The sequence below is a fragment of the Myxine glutinosa genome, chromosome 13 (genome assembly GCF_964187855.1).
Source record: "Myxine glutinosa chromosome 13, kmMyxGlut1.1, whole genome shotgun sequence".
NCBI classification, from domain to species: domain Eukaryota; kingdom Metazoa; phylum Chordata; class Myxini; order Myxiniformes; family Myxinidae; genus Myxine; species Myxine glutinosa.
The window spans coordinates 67983380-67998421 of record NC_136273.1 but is presented as its reverse complement, the minus strand read 5'-3'; the positions used below and the strand labels follow the sequence as shown (position 1 = coordinate 67998421).

Genomic DNA, 15042 nt, shown 5'->3' with positions numbered 1-15042 from the left:
GCACCTATGGTGAAAATTTCCTGTCGATCGGACTAACGGTTGGAGAGAAAATCATATTTATTCTTTGCGGACAAACACAAACAAACAAACAAACAAACAAACAAACGGACTCAAATGCAATACCCTCTCCTCCGGCGAGGGTAACTAGAACAGCACTCGGTAGGGGTGCATAACTCCGCTAGGCTGAACAGATTGTTTTGTATCGCACTGATAGGCCGGATCTGGATTCGGACCAGAACCAAAATCTAATCGGCTTGTTCTTGTCACACACCCAATCGATCCAACAAGTTTCGTCCAAATCCGTCCATAACTTTTGAGATTTCCTGCTACCTATCGGTTTTAGCCCTATCGCTTGAGAATTAAATAATTGTCAAATTCGAATTCATATTCAGATCTTCACCAAAATCGAATTGATTGGTCCTCGTCACACACACACAACCTGTCCACCAAGCTTCGTCCAAATCCGTCCACACCTTTTTGAGATATTGTGCTATGTATCGGTTTTAGCCCAATCACCCAATGGTGAAGAATCACTTAATAATTAAATAATTCTCGTATCCGAATTCATATTCAGATCTTCACCAAAATCGAATAGATTAGTCCTTGTCACACACACAACAGGAACACCAAGTTCGTCCAAATGCTTTGATAACTTTTTGAGATATCCTGCTATATACAGTCGTGGCCAAAAATATTGGCACCCTTGCACTTTTTTCAAATAACACAATTATCTCTAAAAGTAAGTTGACATTGACTAAAGGATTTGGTCTGCACAATTCTTTATTTCACTGTTAATTTTACAGAACCTTTGTTTTTTATTCAGAACTTAATATATCTGTTTAAATCAGAAAATAAAAAGAAATGACATTGACAAAATTATTGACACCCTAGACTTAATATTTGGTAGCACAGCTTTTGGACAAAATAACTGCAGTCAAGTGCTTCCTATAGCCATGAATGAGCTCCCTGCATCTCTCTATTGGCAGTTTGGCCCACTCTTCTTGTTCTCCCAGATTTGAAGGGTGCCTTCTCCCAACTGCCGTTTTCAGATCTCCCCACAGGTGTTCAATGGGATTTAGATCTGGACTCATTGCTGGCCACTTCAGAACAGTCCAGTGTTTTGTCTTGAACCATTCCACGGTGCTTTATGAAGTGTGTTTGAGGTCATTGTCCTGCTGCAAGACCCATGACCTTCGACAGAGACCCAGCTTTCTAACAATGGTTTGAACCTTGGGCCCCAAAATGCATTGGTAATCTCCTGATTTCATGATGCCATGCATTCAAGGCACCCAGTGGCAGAGGCAGCACAGCAACCCCAAAACATCACTGAACCTCCTCCATGTTTGACTGTAGGGAAGGTGTTCTTTTCTTTGAAGGCTTCATTTTTTTCTGTAAACATAGAGATGATGTGTTTTACTAAAAAGCTCTAATTTGGTCTCATCTGTCCATAGGACATTCTCCCAGAAGGATTTTGGCTTGTTCAGGTGTGTTTTGCCAAACTCCAGTCATGCTTTCTCAGCAGTGCTGTCCTCCTGGGTCTCCTACTATATAAATCCCTTTCATTGAGTTAGCGACAAATGGTGCAAGTTGAAACTGCTGTACCTTGTGTCTGAAGGTCATCTTGAATCTGTTTGACAGTTGATCGAGATGCTTTCTCCACCATTCGAACAATCCTTCGCTGCAATCTTCGATCAAGTTTTCTCTTGCAGCCACGTCCAGGGAGGTTGGCTGCAGTGCCATGGGCCTTAAACTTCCCCATAACAATGCGTATGGTGGACACAGGAACATCAAGGTCTCTGGAGATGGACTTGTAGCCTTGAGATTGTCCATGCTTGGCTGCAATCTTGTGTCTGACCTCGTCAGACAATTCTCTTGTCTGACCTCCAAGGAGAATCACCTGCTTGAAATCTAATTATTCCTAACAACTTTTAAAAGGTGCCAATAATATTGTCCAGGCCATTTTAGGATTTCTGTGTGGAATAAGCTAAGATTTAGTAATTCATTCAGCATTTTTGTTTTGTTGCACTGCAAATCAAAGAAATACTGTACATATGCAGATACCAAAATATTTTTTAATTTCAACAATTTTCTGGAAGAAATGGTGCATTATTTGAAAAAAGTGCAAGGGTGCCAATCTTTTTGGCCACGACTGTATCATTTTTGGCCCTATCTCCCAATGGTGAAGATTTACTTAAAAAATTATTCGAGCTGGATCCGAATCCGAATCTTCACCAAAATCTAATCATTTCGTCTGTATCACATACACTACCTCTCTGCAAAATTTAATCCGAATCCGTCCACAACTTTTAGAGATATCTTTTTCACAGACAGACAAACAAACAAAGACAGACAGACAGACAAACAGGGGTGAAAACATAACCTCCATCCACCTTCGGTGGAAGAGGTAAAAAGACAAAATGTCATAGCCCCTGTGGTTTTAGCAATTCGGCTATCTTTGGTTGGATGGCAAAACAAAATCTTCTGCATATGTATACTCTCATGTATTGTCTTTGTGCCAAGTTTGAACAAAGTCGGACCATGCTTGTCTGAGAAATGGTTGGGGACACGTTTAATAACAAAATGGCCACCAGTCCGCCATCTTGGATCTGATCTCGAAAACAAATGACATGCATATATATGTAAGTCATCATTCATTATCTTTTTGCCAAGTTTTAACAAGATTGGTAAATGCATTTCTAAGAAATGTTTGAGGACGTGTTCAACATCGGGTTGTTATTGTTTTTTCAACTAAAATGGCCGCCAGTCGGCCATCTTTGAACGCATCATAAAACCAAATGATGTGTATATGTTTGCCATCATGGATTGTGTTTATGCCAAGTATGAACAAAATGGGCCTTACATGTACAATATATGGTTGTGGAAGCACGCACGCACCTATGGATGGATGGACAGACGGACGCGACCTAATCCATAAGTCCAACGGGGGCTAATAAAACATTGCATTGCATTGAAGTGATGAAGACCGTGGTGATGAAGACCTAATGAATGTATTGTTACGTGGTCCCCTCGGTGACTACCTGGTCTCGGTGACCCCCGGACCGTGAGAGGACCTTCGCCAGCAAGTAGGATGATATATATGAGCTTTCGTAACGCAACCAATATGAATTCCGGTCAAGAAGAAACCCCACACCAAGGATCCGGAATAATCAATAATATATTCCCTGAGCAATCAACAACCATCAACAATGCACAATCAATATTACAAAGATGCAAACTCATCTACACTAACTCTAAGATGGCCATCTTATATATTCCTCACGTGAGCCCCACTCCTGACTCCCTCCGTGGTCAATGTCTCTCACAATGTCTCTCGTCTCCGCACACGGGCGGTTGAACGAACCCCGGGCGGACGTGCTCCAAACGTGCCGCCTCGTACCGGGGACAGCTGCTGCAGCGCCCCTCCTTGCCAAGCAACGGGGCAAAATCCAGCGCGGCTTCCAACGCGCGCGAGGCCCCAAAGTGCGACCCGTACGCGTCCTTGTAGACGGGGCAAAACCAAGCGCGGGTTGCAACGCGTGCGAGGCTCGACGTGCGACCCGTACGCGTCCTTGTAGACGGGGCAAACCAAGCGCGGTTTGCAACGCGTGCGAGGCTCAACGTGCGACCGCTTGGTTCCGTGCACGAACTCACGGGGACTTGACGTGTCAAAAGGTAGTTACGCGTCCAGGTAACTCCTCTCGCCAAACGGGTTTCGGAACGCCTCTGTTTTCCACGCAGCGCGAGGTCGATTCCACCTTTTGTCGTCGCGGGGCGAGGAAGATCAAGAAGAATACTCGTCCTGTTCCCTCGTGTCTTTTCTTCTTCCGTTTTCGGTCACTTCCGTTTCCGGCCACTGGTTCAGAAGGGCTCCTGACCCTCCAATCACAACAACCCTTAATATACTACACACGGATAAGCAAAGACCTGAAGGGTAATCCACATACATTCACATAAATATGTAACACTCCCCCCCTTCAAGAAAGAAAGTTTGAACCCAGCGAAAACTTTCTTTGCCGGCCAATTTGGAGAAACAAACCAGATAACTCAACACCCCCCACATTATCCGTTCCCCCCGGGCACAGTTATCACTTAAAACTAAAGCAACCAAAATTTCACCACAACCCCTCCAGATTACTCCCTCTGGACTAAGTACCAACAACGACATTGTCCCTGCCAAATCAAACTCCATCTCATGACCCTCTGACTTTGCCCGTCAGTTTCTTGGGAATGAAGGTTAAGGGGTTGATCAAAGATCCCAAAGTTAAGCAACTCGATAGCACTTTTTCCGGGAGGCCAAGCCGAGTATTCACTACATGGATGCCTTTAGGAACGTGGAGTTCACGGTTAGTCCGTGCAGGAAACTTCTCTACATGGGCGCCTTGAGGAACGTGGAGTTCACGGTTAGTCCGTGCATGAAAGTTCACTACATGGACGTCTTTAGGAACGGCGTTCACGGTTAATTCGTGTAGGAATCTTGGCTCGGCGGCTCCGCCGCCTTCAGTGCTTCAACTTCTCAGAACTTCCCTAATAATTAGGGTGGGACCACTGGTCCCTGTAGTCCCATGAATAGCGGTCTCCTTCTCGGCCACTACCAAAACTACCGCCCAGTTGTCCTCTCCTGTAGACCTCTCGACGCCTACGAAATGCCTTCCCTACTGTTATGGTCCGACCCTCCAAATCCTTGCCATTCCACTTCTTCTCTGCCTCTCTGGCGTCTTTTGTGCTGGCAAACGTGACAAAGCCGAACCCTCTTGACTGTTGCGTTTCCCAGTCTCTTACCAACCGCACTTCCACCAGCGGCCCATATCTGTTGAAGACAGAGGTCAGAACTTCTTCCTCTGTTTTGAAGTTCAGTCCCCCTACAAATAACTTGGCACTTTGGTCGCCCTCCCGAGCTGGTGTGGTGTTATTTTCCCTGCTGGGCTCTTTACCAACCCTCAGGTTACCATAAACTTGACCCCCGGCCAAATCGTTCCCGATAACCACAGATACACCCTCTACAGGAAGCGTGGCTTGTAAACCGACGGTGACCGGTCCTGACACCAAATCGGACTCCAACTGGATGACCTGAAGGGGAGCACTAACACCGCCCCCGATCCCCTGTAAACGAACACTATCCCCCGTTGCCGTCTCCTCGGACCATGGCAAAATGCCTTCAAGCATTAAAGATTGGTGGGCCCCTGTGTCCCTCAATATCCTAACCGGTCTCCGGTTAGTCGAGGCTCCATCCAGTGACACAAACCCCTCTGAAATAAATGGTTGGTAACCCTTTTGATGGCGATTTCTTACGCTAGCCATCGCATTCGGAGTTGTAATAGTCGGACTCCGCTCTGGGTTGTCCCTTTTCATGAGGTAACAACTGGACATCAAGTGTCCCGGTTTCTTGCAAAACGCGCAAGTAGGCCCGGAGGAAAAACTCGGGGTCTGCCTCGGGCCCCCCGAACTATAAGTTTGTCTTGGGCCCGCATCCCTCTGATTTCGAACCGGTGGGGTATCATAGTTGTCCCCATAATCATCTCGAGGCCGCCGCCATGTATGGTCGTTCTCCGCACCTGCTGTTCCCCACCTCCCCTGCGGAGATCTAGGCGAGGAGTTAGGTTCGTGGACCCCTATTCGGTGGGTTAAGGCATAATCATCTGCCATGGTGGCTGCGTCCCACAACTTTGGTACCTTCTTTTCCTGCAGGTACACTTTGATGTCCTCGTGGACACACTGCTGGAATTCCTCCACCAGGATCAAGTCCCGCAATGTTTCGAAGTCTTTCCCGACTCCTTTTGACTCACACCACCGATCAAACATGTTTTCTTTCACTCTGGCAAACTCCACATGGGTCTCACTCTCCCTCTTCCTGGCATTCCTGAATTTTTGCCTGTAAGCTTCCGGAACCAACTCATAGGCCTTGAGGATGTGCTTCTTCAGTACCTCATAATCTGCACATTGGTCCATTGGTAGCGCCGAATAAATTTCCTGAGCTTTCCCCACCAGCACACTTTGCACGAGTATGGTCCAGGCCTCCTCCGGCCAGTTTAATTGTCGAGCCACTTTCTCAAAGTGTGGGAAAAATTTCGCGACTTCTTTTTCACTGAACGGTGGAACCAGCCTCACATGTCTGCCCACATCCCAGGTTTTCTGGTTAGGTGTCGACCCCGTCAGCAAGGGTGGTGCCTCTCCCCGTTCTCTCATTAACTCCAGCTCCTTGAATTTGATTTCTTGCTGAAGCTCCATGTCACGTTCCTTTAATTCCCTTTCCGCTTTTCTCTCCTCTGCTTCGAGGTCCCTTGCAGCTCTCCTCTCCTCCGCTTTTCTCCCTTCTAACCTTTCCTGGAGTTCTCTTTCCACTCTCCTTTCCTCTGCTTGTTTCTCTTCTCTCCTCTCTTCTGCTTTCCTTTCTTCTTCTGCTCTTTCCTTTTCTGCTTTCCTTTCTTCTTCTGCTAACCTTTCCTGGAGTTCTCGTTCCACTCTCCTTTCCTCTGCTTGTTTCTCTTCTCTCCTCTCTTCTGCTTTCCTTTTCTTCTTTGATCCGTTCCTGGCTCCGTAATTGCAACTCCAGCTTCCGGAGCTCAACGTCTTCTGGCTCTTCGGGTAGCCACTGCCAGGCTAACTCGTCCCATATTCCTAATCCCACCATAAATTCTATCACCGTGGCCTGCAACTCTGCCTTCCTCAAATTAGTTCGGACCTCCAAGTTAAAATGTTTGGCCAATTTCAAGAGGTCCGACTTTAGCAACGCTCGGAACTGTGCCTCACTCGGTGTTACCCCAAAGTTCTGTGCCACAAACGCCATGGTGCCTATCGTTAACACCTGTTAACCTTCACCCAAGATTTTACCCCAATTTCTCAAAAAAAAAAATATTTGCCAATTAATAATTAATTAATAAATTTTAATTAATAAAAATTATTATTTTATTATTTTATACAATTTTAAATCCCGGACGTAGACCCAATTGCGAAACCGCAAATCGTAATTTGGACGAGCCCCCAATTCTGTTACGTGGTCCCCTCGGTGACTACCTGGTCTCGGTGACCCCCGGACCGTGAGAGGACCTTCGCCAGCAAGTAGGATGATATATATGAGCTTTCGTAACGCAACCAATATGAATTCCGGTCAAGAAGAAACCCCACACCAAGGATCCGGAATAATCAATAATATATTCCCTGAGCAATCAACAACCATCAACAATGCACAATCAATATTACAAAGATGCAAACTCATCTACACTAACTCTAAGATGGCCATCTTATATATTCCTCACGTGAGCCCCACTCCTGACTCCCTCCGTGGTCAATGTCTCTCACAATGTCTCTCGTCTCCGCACACGGGCGGTTGAACGAACCCCGGGCGGACGTGCTCCAAACGTGCCGCCTCGTACCGGGGACAGCTGCTGCAGCGCCCCTCCTTGCCAAGCAACGGGGCAAAATCCAGCGCGGCTTCCAACGCGCGCGAGGCCCCAAAGTGCGACCCGTACGCGTCCTTGTAGACGGGGCAAAACCAAGCGCGGGTTGCAACGCGTGCGAGGCTCGACGTGCGACCCGTACGCGTCCTTGTAGACGGGGCAAACCAAGCGCGGTTTGCAACGCGTGCGAGGCTCAACGTGCGACCGCTTGGTTCCGTGCACGAACTCACGGGGACTTGACGTGTCAAAAGGTAGTTACGCGTCCAGGTAACTCCTCTCGCCAAACGGGTTTCGGAACGCCTCTGTTTTCCACGCAGCGCGAGGTCGATTCCACCTTTTGTCGTCGCGGGGCGAGGACGATCAAGAAGAATACTCGTCCTGTTCCCTCGTGTCTTTTCTTCTTCCGTTTTCGGTCACTTCCGTTTCCGGCCACTGGTTCAGAAGGGCTCCTGACCCTCCAATCACAACAACCCTTAATATACTACACACGGATAAGCAAAGACCTGAATGGTAATCCACATACATTCACATAAATATGTAACAGTATGTAGGGCCAGATTGAACAGAAGAGAAAATAATGAACAAGAAATATGTCGTGCATAGCACGATACTTGCGAAATCCCTAAAATAAGTTGTTGGCCTATGTTGACCTCAAAATTAGTTGGGGGTTGAATTCAGTGACCAAATATGCAAATCCCCTTGAAATTTCAAGTTAAGCGGATGAAAATTGAGGATTTTAGAAATTTGGCCAATGTTGACGTTTTTTGGCCTATGATGACCTCAAAAATAGTTGGTGGTTGAATTCGGTGACCAGATATGCAAATCCTCTAAAAATTTCAAGTCAATCGGATGAAAATTGAGCATTTTAGAAATATGACAAAGTTGGTGACCTTTGGCCTATGTTTACCTATTGACGTTTTGACCCAAAAAACAATATACTTCTTGCTTATGACCAACTCTACCATTTGTTGACGTTTCGTGAAGATGGGTTGAAAATTGTGACCTGTAGGCGACTGACGTACAGACAGACAGACAGACAGACAAACAAACAGACAAACAGAATGCCGCACAAGACCAACCAATATACTTGAAAAATCTTCGATTTTCGCAAGTAAAAAAACATCCAGGCAAGCGTTACACAATACCTTCATTTTCAGAAAGATTGATGTCTGCAAAGAGGCCCAGCTTAATAATCTGCCATAGGAGACCCAGCACAAGATGGGGTAGTCCATCCCGAAGATCCTCAGCACCAATATTAACCACCTGGCATCCTACAGCCGAGGCGGAATTGAGAGCCAGGTTCAGGTTTTCCTGGAGAGGAGATTCCAAAAAAAGATTAACGATGGAAGTGTCAGGTTACAGCTGTGATTTGACATGGTAAGATTGGATCGTACCAGCACGTGAGCCAACAGATTCATATTGGAGAATTCAATGTCTCTAAAAATCATGCTGTCACCAGTCAGGTTGAGGGAATACATCAATTGAAATGGAATGATATATCAAATTAGATTTGATTTCGATTGAAACCAATGATTGCAATCTCAGTGTACAATCAGGTGTAATGTTTCCAGATGTAAGATTCATGAAGCATTTAAAGGGGCATTGATCTGGTAAATTTTGTGCGACCAAAATGATCATCCGGAGTAAATCAATCCAATGTTGACCAATCAATGAATGTGGAAGTGAAAAATCAGCGAACTTTCTTAAAAGGAATTGGGTTCGTATGACCTGTTCATTATCCTGAACATTATCCACTCATTATCCAATATCTATCGTCGTAGTCTTGGTCTCACCTGTATTGTAAAAGGAGTTAGTTTCTTTTTGTTAATGACTCTTTCATCAATGGTGTTGGGTACAGAGAGATTCACCATTTTGCTGCAACGTAAAGACATAACGAATGATCATAACTGAACATAAAGTGGAATAAAAGGCCATTTTTAAAAACTGATGATAATAACATCTGACATCAATATCAAAATCTGCACCTTACATCATTATATGAACAAAAATAGATGACCAATGGTCTTGTAGCTCACCTGGCTGGTTGACAAAAGTTGGAGTGATGGATGGAGCAGGGTAAAACTAAGAGCTGGATTTAGAATACACATTTTAGATCAGGTAGTATTGACATGAAATTCACAGTAGTGCAACTTCCTGCTGTCTCTGAGCCTTAGTTGCCGAGATATTGCCTACTTTCGGTATGATTATGTTATTTATTGTTGTGTCAAAATTAGCCCTATTTGATAAGATGCAACTCCAAGGTGTCTACAGTTCATATTTTTTGAGATACTGCCCACTTTATGTATTTTCACATCACTGGCAGCCATATTATGTTTCAGTTCAGCTTCTTTTAATCAAACGTCCCCATTAGAAGTCCATCATATATTTAAAGTTTCACATTGATTGGTTAAGTGATTTCTGAGAAGATTAATTTTAAAGGTTTTCCTTCGATCCAATATCGCTGCCAGACCATGTGACCAATGATGTCATTGTTACCAAAATGTATTTCCTTCATGTGGTTGATCATATATGTAAAGTTTCGCATCAATCAGTTAGGCAATTTCAGAGAAGGAGATTTTGAATGGTTTTCCTATGATCCAAAATGGCGGTAAAACTAAATAAAAATTCAGGTACTTTTGGGACCTTTAAACCTTACAATGACCTACTTAAAGGTGGATATGGAGGGTCCCATGAACAAACTTAAATTCTACCACACTAAAGAACATTTTATTCAAGTTTGATCACAATCCCATCAGCACTTAAAGAGAAAGAGTTTCAGAGAAACAAATAGAAAGAAAAGTTTCAGAAAAACAAATACCTGCCCAAAACGACTGGGGGCACTGCATCAGTGGCACAACAGTGCTTGCAGCAATAATGCAAACCAGCAGTGATGTGCTGCACACAAATGAATGAATAAATTCCCCAGTAATTTTGTGGAGGACATCATATCTTGTCCACAATTAGTCGAAACAAATTTGAGAAGATTCATGTGTTTTGTAGCCCATGGTGTATCCAAATAACGTAGGTAGGTGACATCATGCATTTCACAGCCAATCGTGGACAAGGCATGGCGGCCTCCACTGAAATTACACGGACATTAATTAAAGTTGCATTTGCTGCCTTATGTTGCATTTTTGATCACATTGTCGCGTCAACTCAAGTGAAGACCTCAGTCTGACGGATGGCCAAAACGAACTTTAACTCCGAGGAGTATACCCCAAAATTATGGTGGTGTATCTTTTTGGCACGCGTGGGAAACCGAGGTCCCGTGGTCTTATTTGAATGGAAAGACGCGACGGGGGGGTTATCCGAAACCACGAACAAATAAACGTACAAGATAAGAAATTGAAAATGCAAAGAATAATGACCTAATGAAAATAATGCAGGCAATAAAGAAATGAACTGTGAGGTAAAAACTATAATTCCCAAATGAGGCTCCTCCATTCAGACACAAAAAGAGACAGGGGAATGATTAAAGCAAAGAAAATAAAATGCCCCCCCCCCACCCCACCTCTCCCCCAATTTTGCCTCCACTCAGCTCTGGTCTCGACGAGCACTTTGGTGGGGTCGGTCGACGAGAGGACCGTGCGTCGAAGTGCTCAAACAATGGTGCCGGTCACTCACGTGAGCACACCGAGCCGTGCCACAGGCAGCCAAACGTCTCACGCTCAATCCCGAGCCAACCAGCACAACATGGTCCCCAGCTCCACCGAAGAGCATCAAGTCGCACAACCTCCCCTCCTCCAACGTGGCAAAAGCTCCCAAAAGCTCCGAAATGTTCTCCTCACAAAAAGCGCACATGAGCCAGCTGCAGCCAAGAGCCAGAGGTCACAGCGTCCACTCACCACAAAGCCAGCATGAGAGAGAGAGAGAGAGAGAGAGAGAGAGAGAGAGAGAGAGAGAGAGAGAGAGAGAGAGAGAGAGAAAAATGGCGGTCCCTTCACTTTTTCGTCCTCCGTTCTCGAAGGTTCCATCTGACGTCATGCTCACTCCAAACACTGAATGCTGTCAAATCGTCTCAACCAATCGTCCTTCGGTTAGTGACCTCACAGCCATTCTTGACGCCCATCAACAATGTTCGGCTGGGCGGGGTCGTAATGTCTGAGTACTGCTGGTATTGTGGCAATGTTCTGATTGCATGGCTGGCCGAGTGAATGTTTTAAGAACAAAGGGAAAAAAAATCACAGGGCAACTACACACTGGGGATTACTCTTAAACCCTACCTAAGTAGAATAGCTCCACCCCTTGTATGGAGACACACAAACGCTTACACGGACATTCGGCCTAACAGATTCCCTACTTAATTCCCCCCACCCCACTCTCCCACACACGGAACAATATTATTGTGGAAATGGTTTCTAAGAGTTAAAGAGTGCATAGCTTACCAATAGTTATTTCCATGGTGCATGTTTAGCGCAAAAGTGAGGTAAAATGACCATATTAGGAAATACATCATTATTTGTATAGAAAGCTAATCTTCCTTCCCTAATGTCTGTGTATAAAACTGCTTTTCTCTTAAATCCATTTTGAATGTTTTATCCCTTTGTATTCTGTCGTCTATGTGAATTTTACAAAGCAAATACAAGGAGGGGCATCACAGGAGCCTACAAAAGACCATGTGCACATCCCAGCAGGGTGCCGTGGGTTCCTGCATGTCCAACCAGCGGCGAGCTTGTGGTTTGGATTGTCATCCGGGCTTTAAAACTTGTGGGTTATGGTTCATGATTCCTTGCCCCCATACCAATCAATGGACCACTCATGGCTGGGCCAGCTCAGGTGGTTTCAGCTGTTGGTCAGACGGGGTCAGAGAGCTGCGGAGTCTGACCTGCTGTCGCGGGGACAGTGTCCAAATCCTGTCTGTTCAGGCACGCATTGGTCATGTGGCCTATGTCTGGTTCGCAGAGGGTATTCCATTGTCCTGTCTTTTCTCCCTGATCCTTCTCCTGTGGTGTGATTGGGACCCAATTTGGTTATATAATTAAGGATCTTCCATAGTATGATACCTGGGGCGTGTATTTTGATTTCTAAATAGAATTGTAGATAAATGTTGTTGTGTCCCTTGTTCTTCCCTCATAATAATTCAACAAGAAGGCGTCATGCGGAGCACGATACTTGTAAAATCTGCCCCCTCGCCTCCCCCAAAAGTTACAGCAAATTGTCCATTTCATGAAGATAAAAAATTTACGATCATGATCAAAGCTTGGGTCAACAGGATGAAAAGTGATGATTTTTCAAATGAAAAATGATGATTTTAGAAGTTTGACCATGAGTTGACCTTTGACCTTTTGACCTCGAAAAGTTGGTTTCCCAATTTAGTGAGGCAATACAAATGCTGTTCTATTTTCAAGTCAATCGGATGAAAAATGATGGGCTTTCAGATGAAAATTGATGATTTTGGAAGTTAACCTAGAGTTGACCTTTGACCTTTTGACCTCAAAAATAGTATGTTTCTCAATTTAGTGACTCAATATGCAGATGTTGTTCAATTTTCAAGTCAATTGGTTGAAAATGGCGATTTTAGAAATTTGACCTCCAGATGACCTTTGACCTTTGACCTCACAATCAATAGGCTTCTCATTTGGGACGACCTATACAGCTTGGTGAAGTTTCGTGACGATCGGCTTAGAATTGTGACCTGTAGGCCGGTGACAAAGACAGACAGACAAACAGACAGACAGAACCACAAACGCAACCGACCAATATACTTGAAAAATCTTCGATTTTGCAAGTAATAAATACAAATATAAACCTACTTGGTCTCTCTGAGCGATTTGAGTTACCCTAACCGTGAGCCACTCTTGGCTCTTAATCGTCCTTTGAAGGACAGATTGGGTTCGGAAGTGATTAGCGTTGTGCATGAAATGTACCCCACGTCCGGCTAGCAAAACCGCTTATGCTGCCAATTTGGTACCAAGCGTGAGGTAAATCCCAGAATGACACTTAACCGCCTCAGACGTTCCACCAAAAAGTATGGTAGAGTGGCACACAGTCCCGCGATCCTGCTTGGATCATCATAACTCGCAAACAGGCCTGACCACTTTATAGTGGTTTGTCAGAATCCAGATCAGGCAACTGGCCCAGGCTGACAACTGTAACAATATTCTAATGATGTAAAGTGAATGAATGGATGTTATCCGGATGTATGGATTTGTTCCACATGAAAAATATTTTTCAAGCTCGAGAAAAAACATTTCCTTGATTTGATAAGTTCACCTGTTTCATCAGCTGCAATCCATACAGTGTTTATGATCACCATTTGATTGGGACTTCAACTAGCAGTTCAATAAGGAACATGAATGAAGTAGTATTTTTCATCATACCACAGGATGATTCCATTTGTGAGGACACAGAAGAGATCGTTGGTTTGGGGATCGATGGGCAACAAATGATTGCAGTCTGGATCTGCTTGAAGAACTTTGTTAATCCATGCAGAGAAGGCCACACGTTCCTCCACTGAAGAACATATTCAACAAGATGGGTTACAACTCATCATTACACTTTTTGCAATAAATTGTCTTAAATCAGTACAAAATGATCCGTTAATATTAACAGGATTAATTTTTTTTTCTAAAAGTCATGAACTAGAAAATGGGGCACTATGATTGGTATACACGTGCACCTCACTATATTTTCCGATCTGATAAAAGATGGCCGACTGGTAGACTGACGGATATTTTAGTTGTAAAAAGAAGCTTTTTCCTTCTTATCAAGGATCAAACCTGAAATTATCAACCAATCAAGCTCATTCTTTCTTTCATAAAACCATGCAAGCTCAGATTCCTCTCCTCTAAGAAGAGAATGAATGAATGAATGAATGATCGTTTTAAGGCTATTTTCCCCGCTAGAGCGGGGGTTAGCCTTGCGGGCCCCATGACAATCATGGTTCCCTGTTTGAGGCTATGTTTTTAAGGCCGGATGCCCTTCCTGACGCCAACCATTGGACATGCTCCTACGATGCGCAGGGATACGGTGTACCTATTCTAACCTGGGATACACACGGGGATCATTCATCCCAGCAAGCTGGTACTCAATTTGCCGACCTCGGAAGGATGACAGGCTGAGTCAACCCCCCTGGCGTTAATTCAGCGATCGACCGGGATTCGAACCCAGGATCCTAGGATCCCAAGCCGGCACCCTAACCGCTAAGCCAACACCAGGCTCCGCTCTAAGAAGAGACTGATGCGGACAATAGTCTGAGGCATGGATGTTGCATGGTATCTGTCCGTTCAGTTGCATATTTGTCTTGTGGTGGAACACTGGAGTGCATGAGTTGATGAGATTCTAGTAGGAGTCAATCTGATGTATACGCATGACAGGAAGCTGGTCCAAAAGTACAGATGCAATGCTGAGTAGACACGGTTGACTGAATGCTACCATTGCTGTTACTACGTGGCACAACTAGGCCTGAGATTGAGCAAACTATGCAAGAGACCCAGTTAGTCAATGGAAACCTTTGTGTTGGCATTCAACATACTCAACAGTAATCTCATAGTAATTGCAAGAGAAGCAACTGAAGAAGACAAAGCACCTCTACCTGCAATTGATGGCGAAATTGAGTGTGTAGACTAATTTCCATATCTTCGACCTCGAATTTCATCAGCAAATGAAATTGTTAGGTATTCTGAGGTTGTGAGCACCAACACAAGGC

General features: G+C 44.7%; 1 protein-coding gene across 4 annotated transcripts in view; it reads right to left on the bottom strand.

Moving 5' to 3' along the window:
* The window catches only part of LOC137412533 (plastin-2), a 220229-nt gene that overhangs the window by 120835 nt on the left and 84352 nt on the right, over positions 1 to 15042 (bottom strand). For all 4 annotated transcript variants that reach the window (XM_068097857.2, XM_078767613.1, XM_078767612.1 and 1 more), the window contains 3 exons: positions 13715 to 13847; positions 9188 to 9269; positions 8540 to 8705 (listed from right to left, as the gene is read on the bottom strand). In XM_068097857.2, coding sequence (XP_067953958.1) covers positions 8540 to 8705; positions 9188 to 9269; positions 13715 to 13847 — 381 coding nt within the window. The remainder of the gene's footprint in view (positions 1 to 8539; positions 8706 to 9187; positions 9270 to 13714; positions 13848 to 15042) is intronic.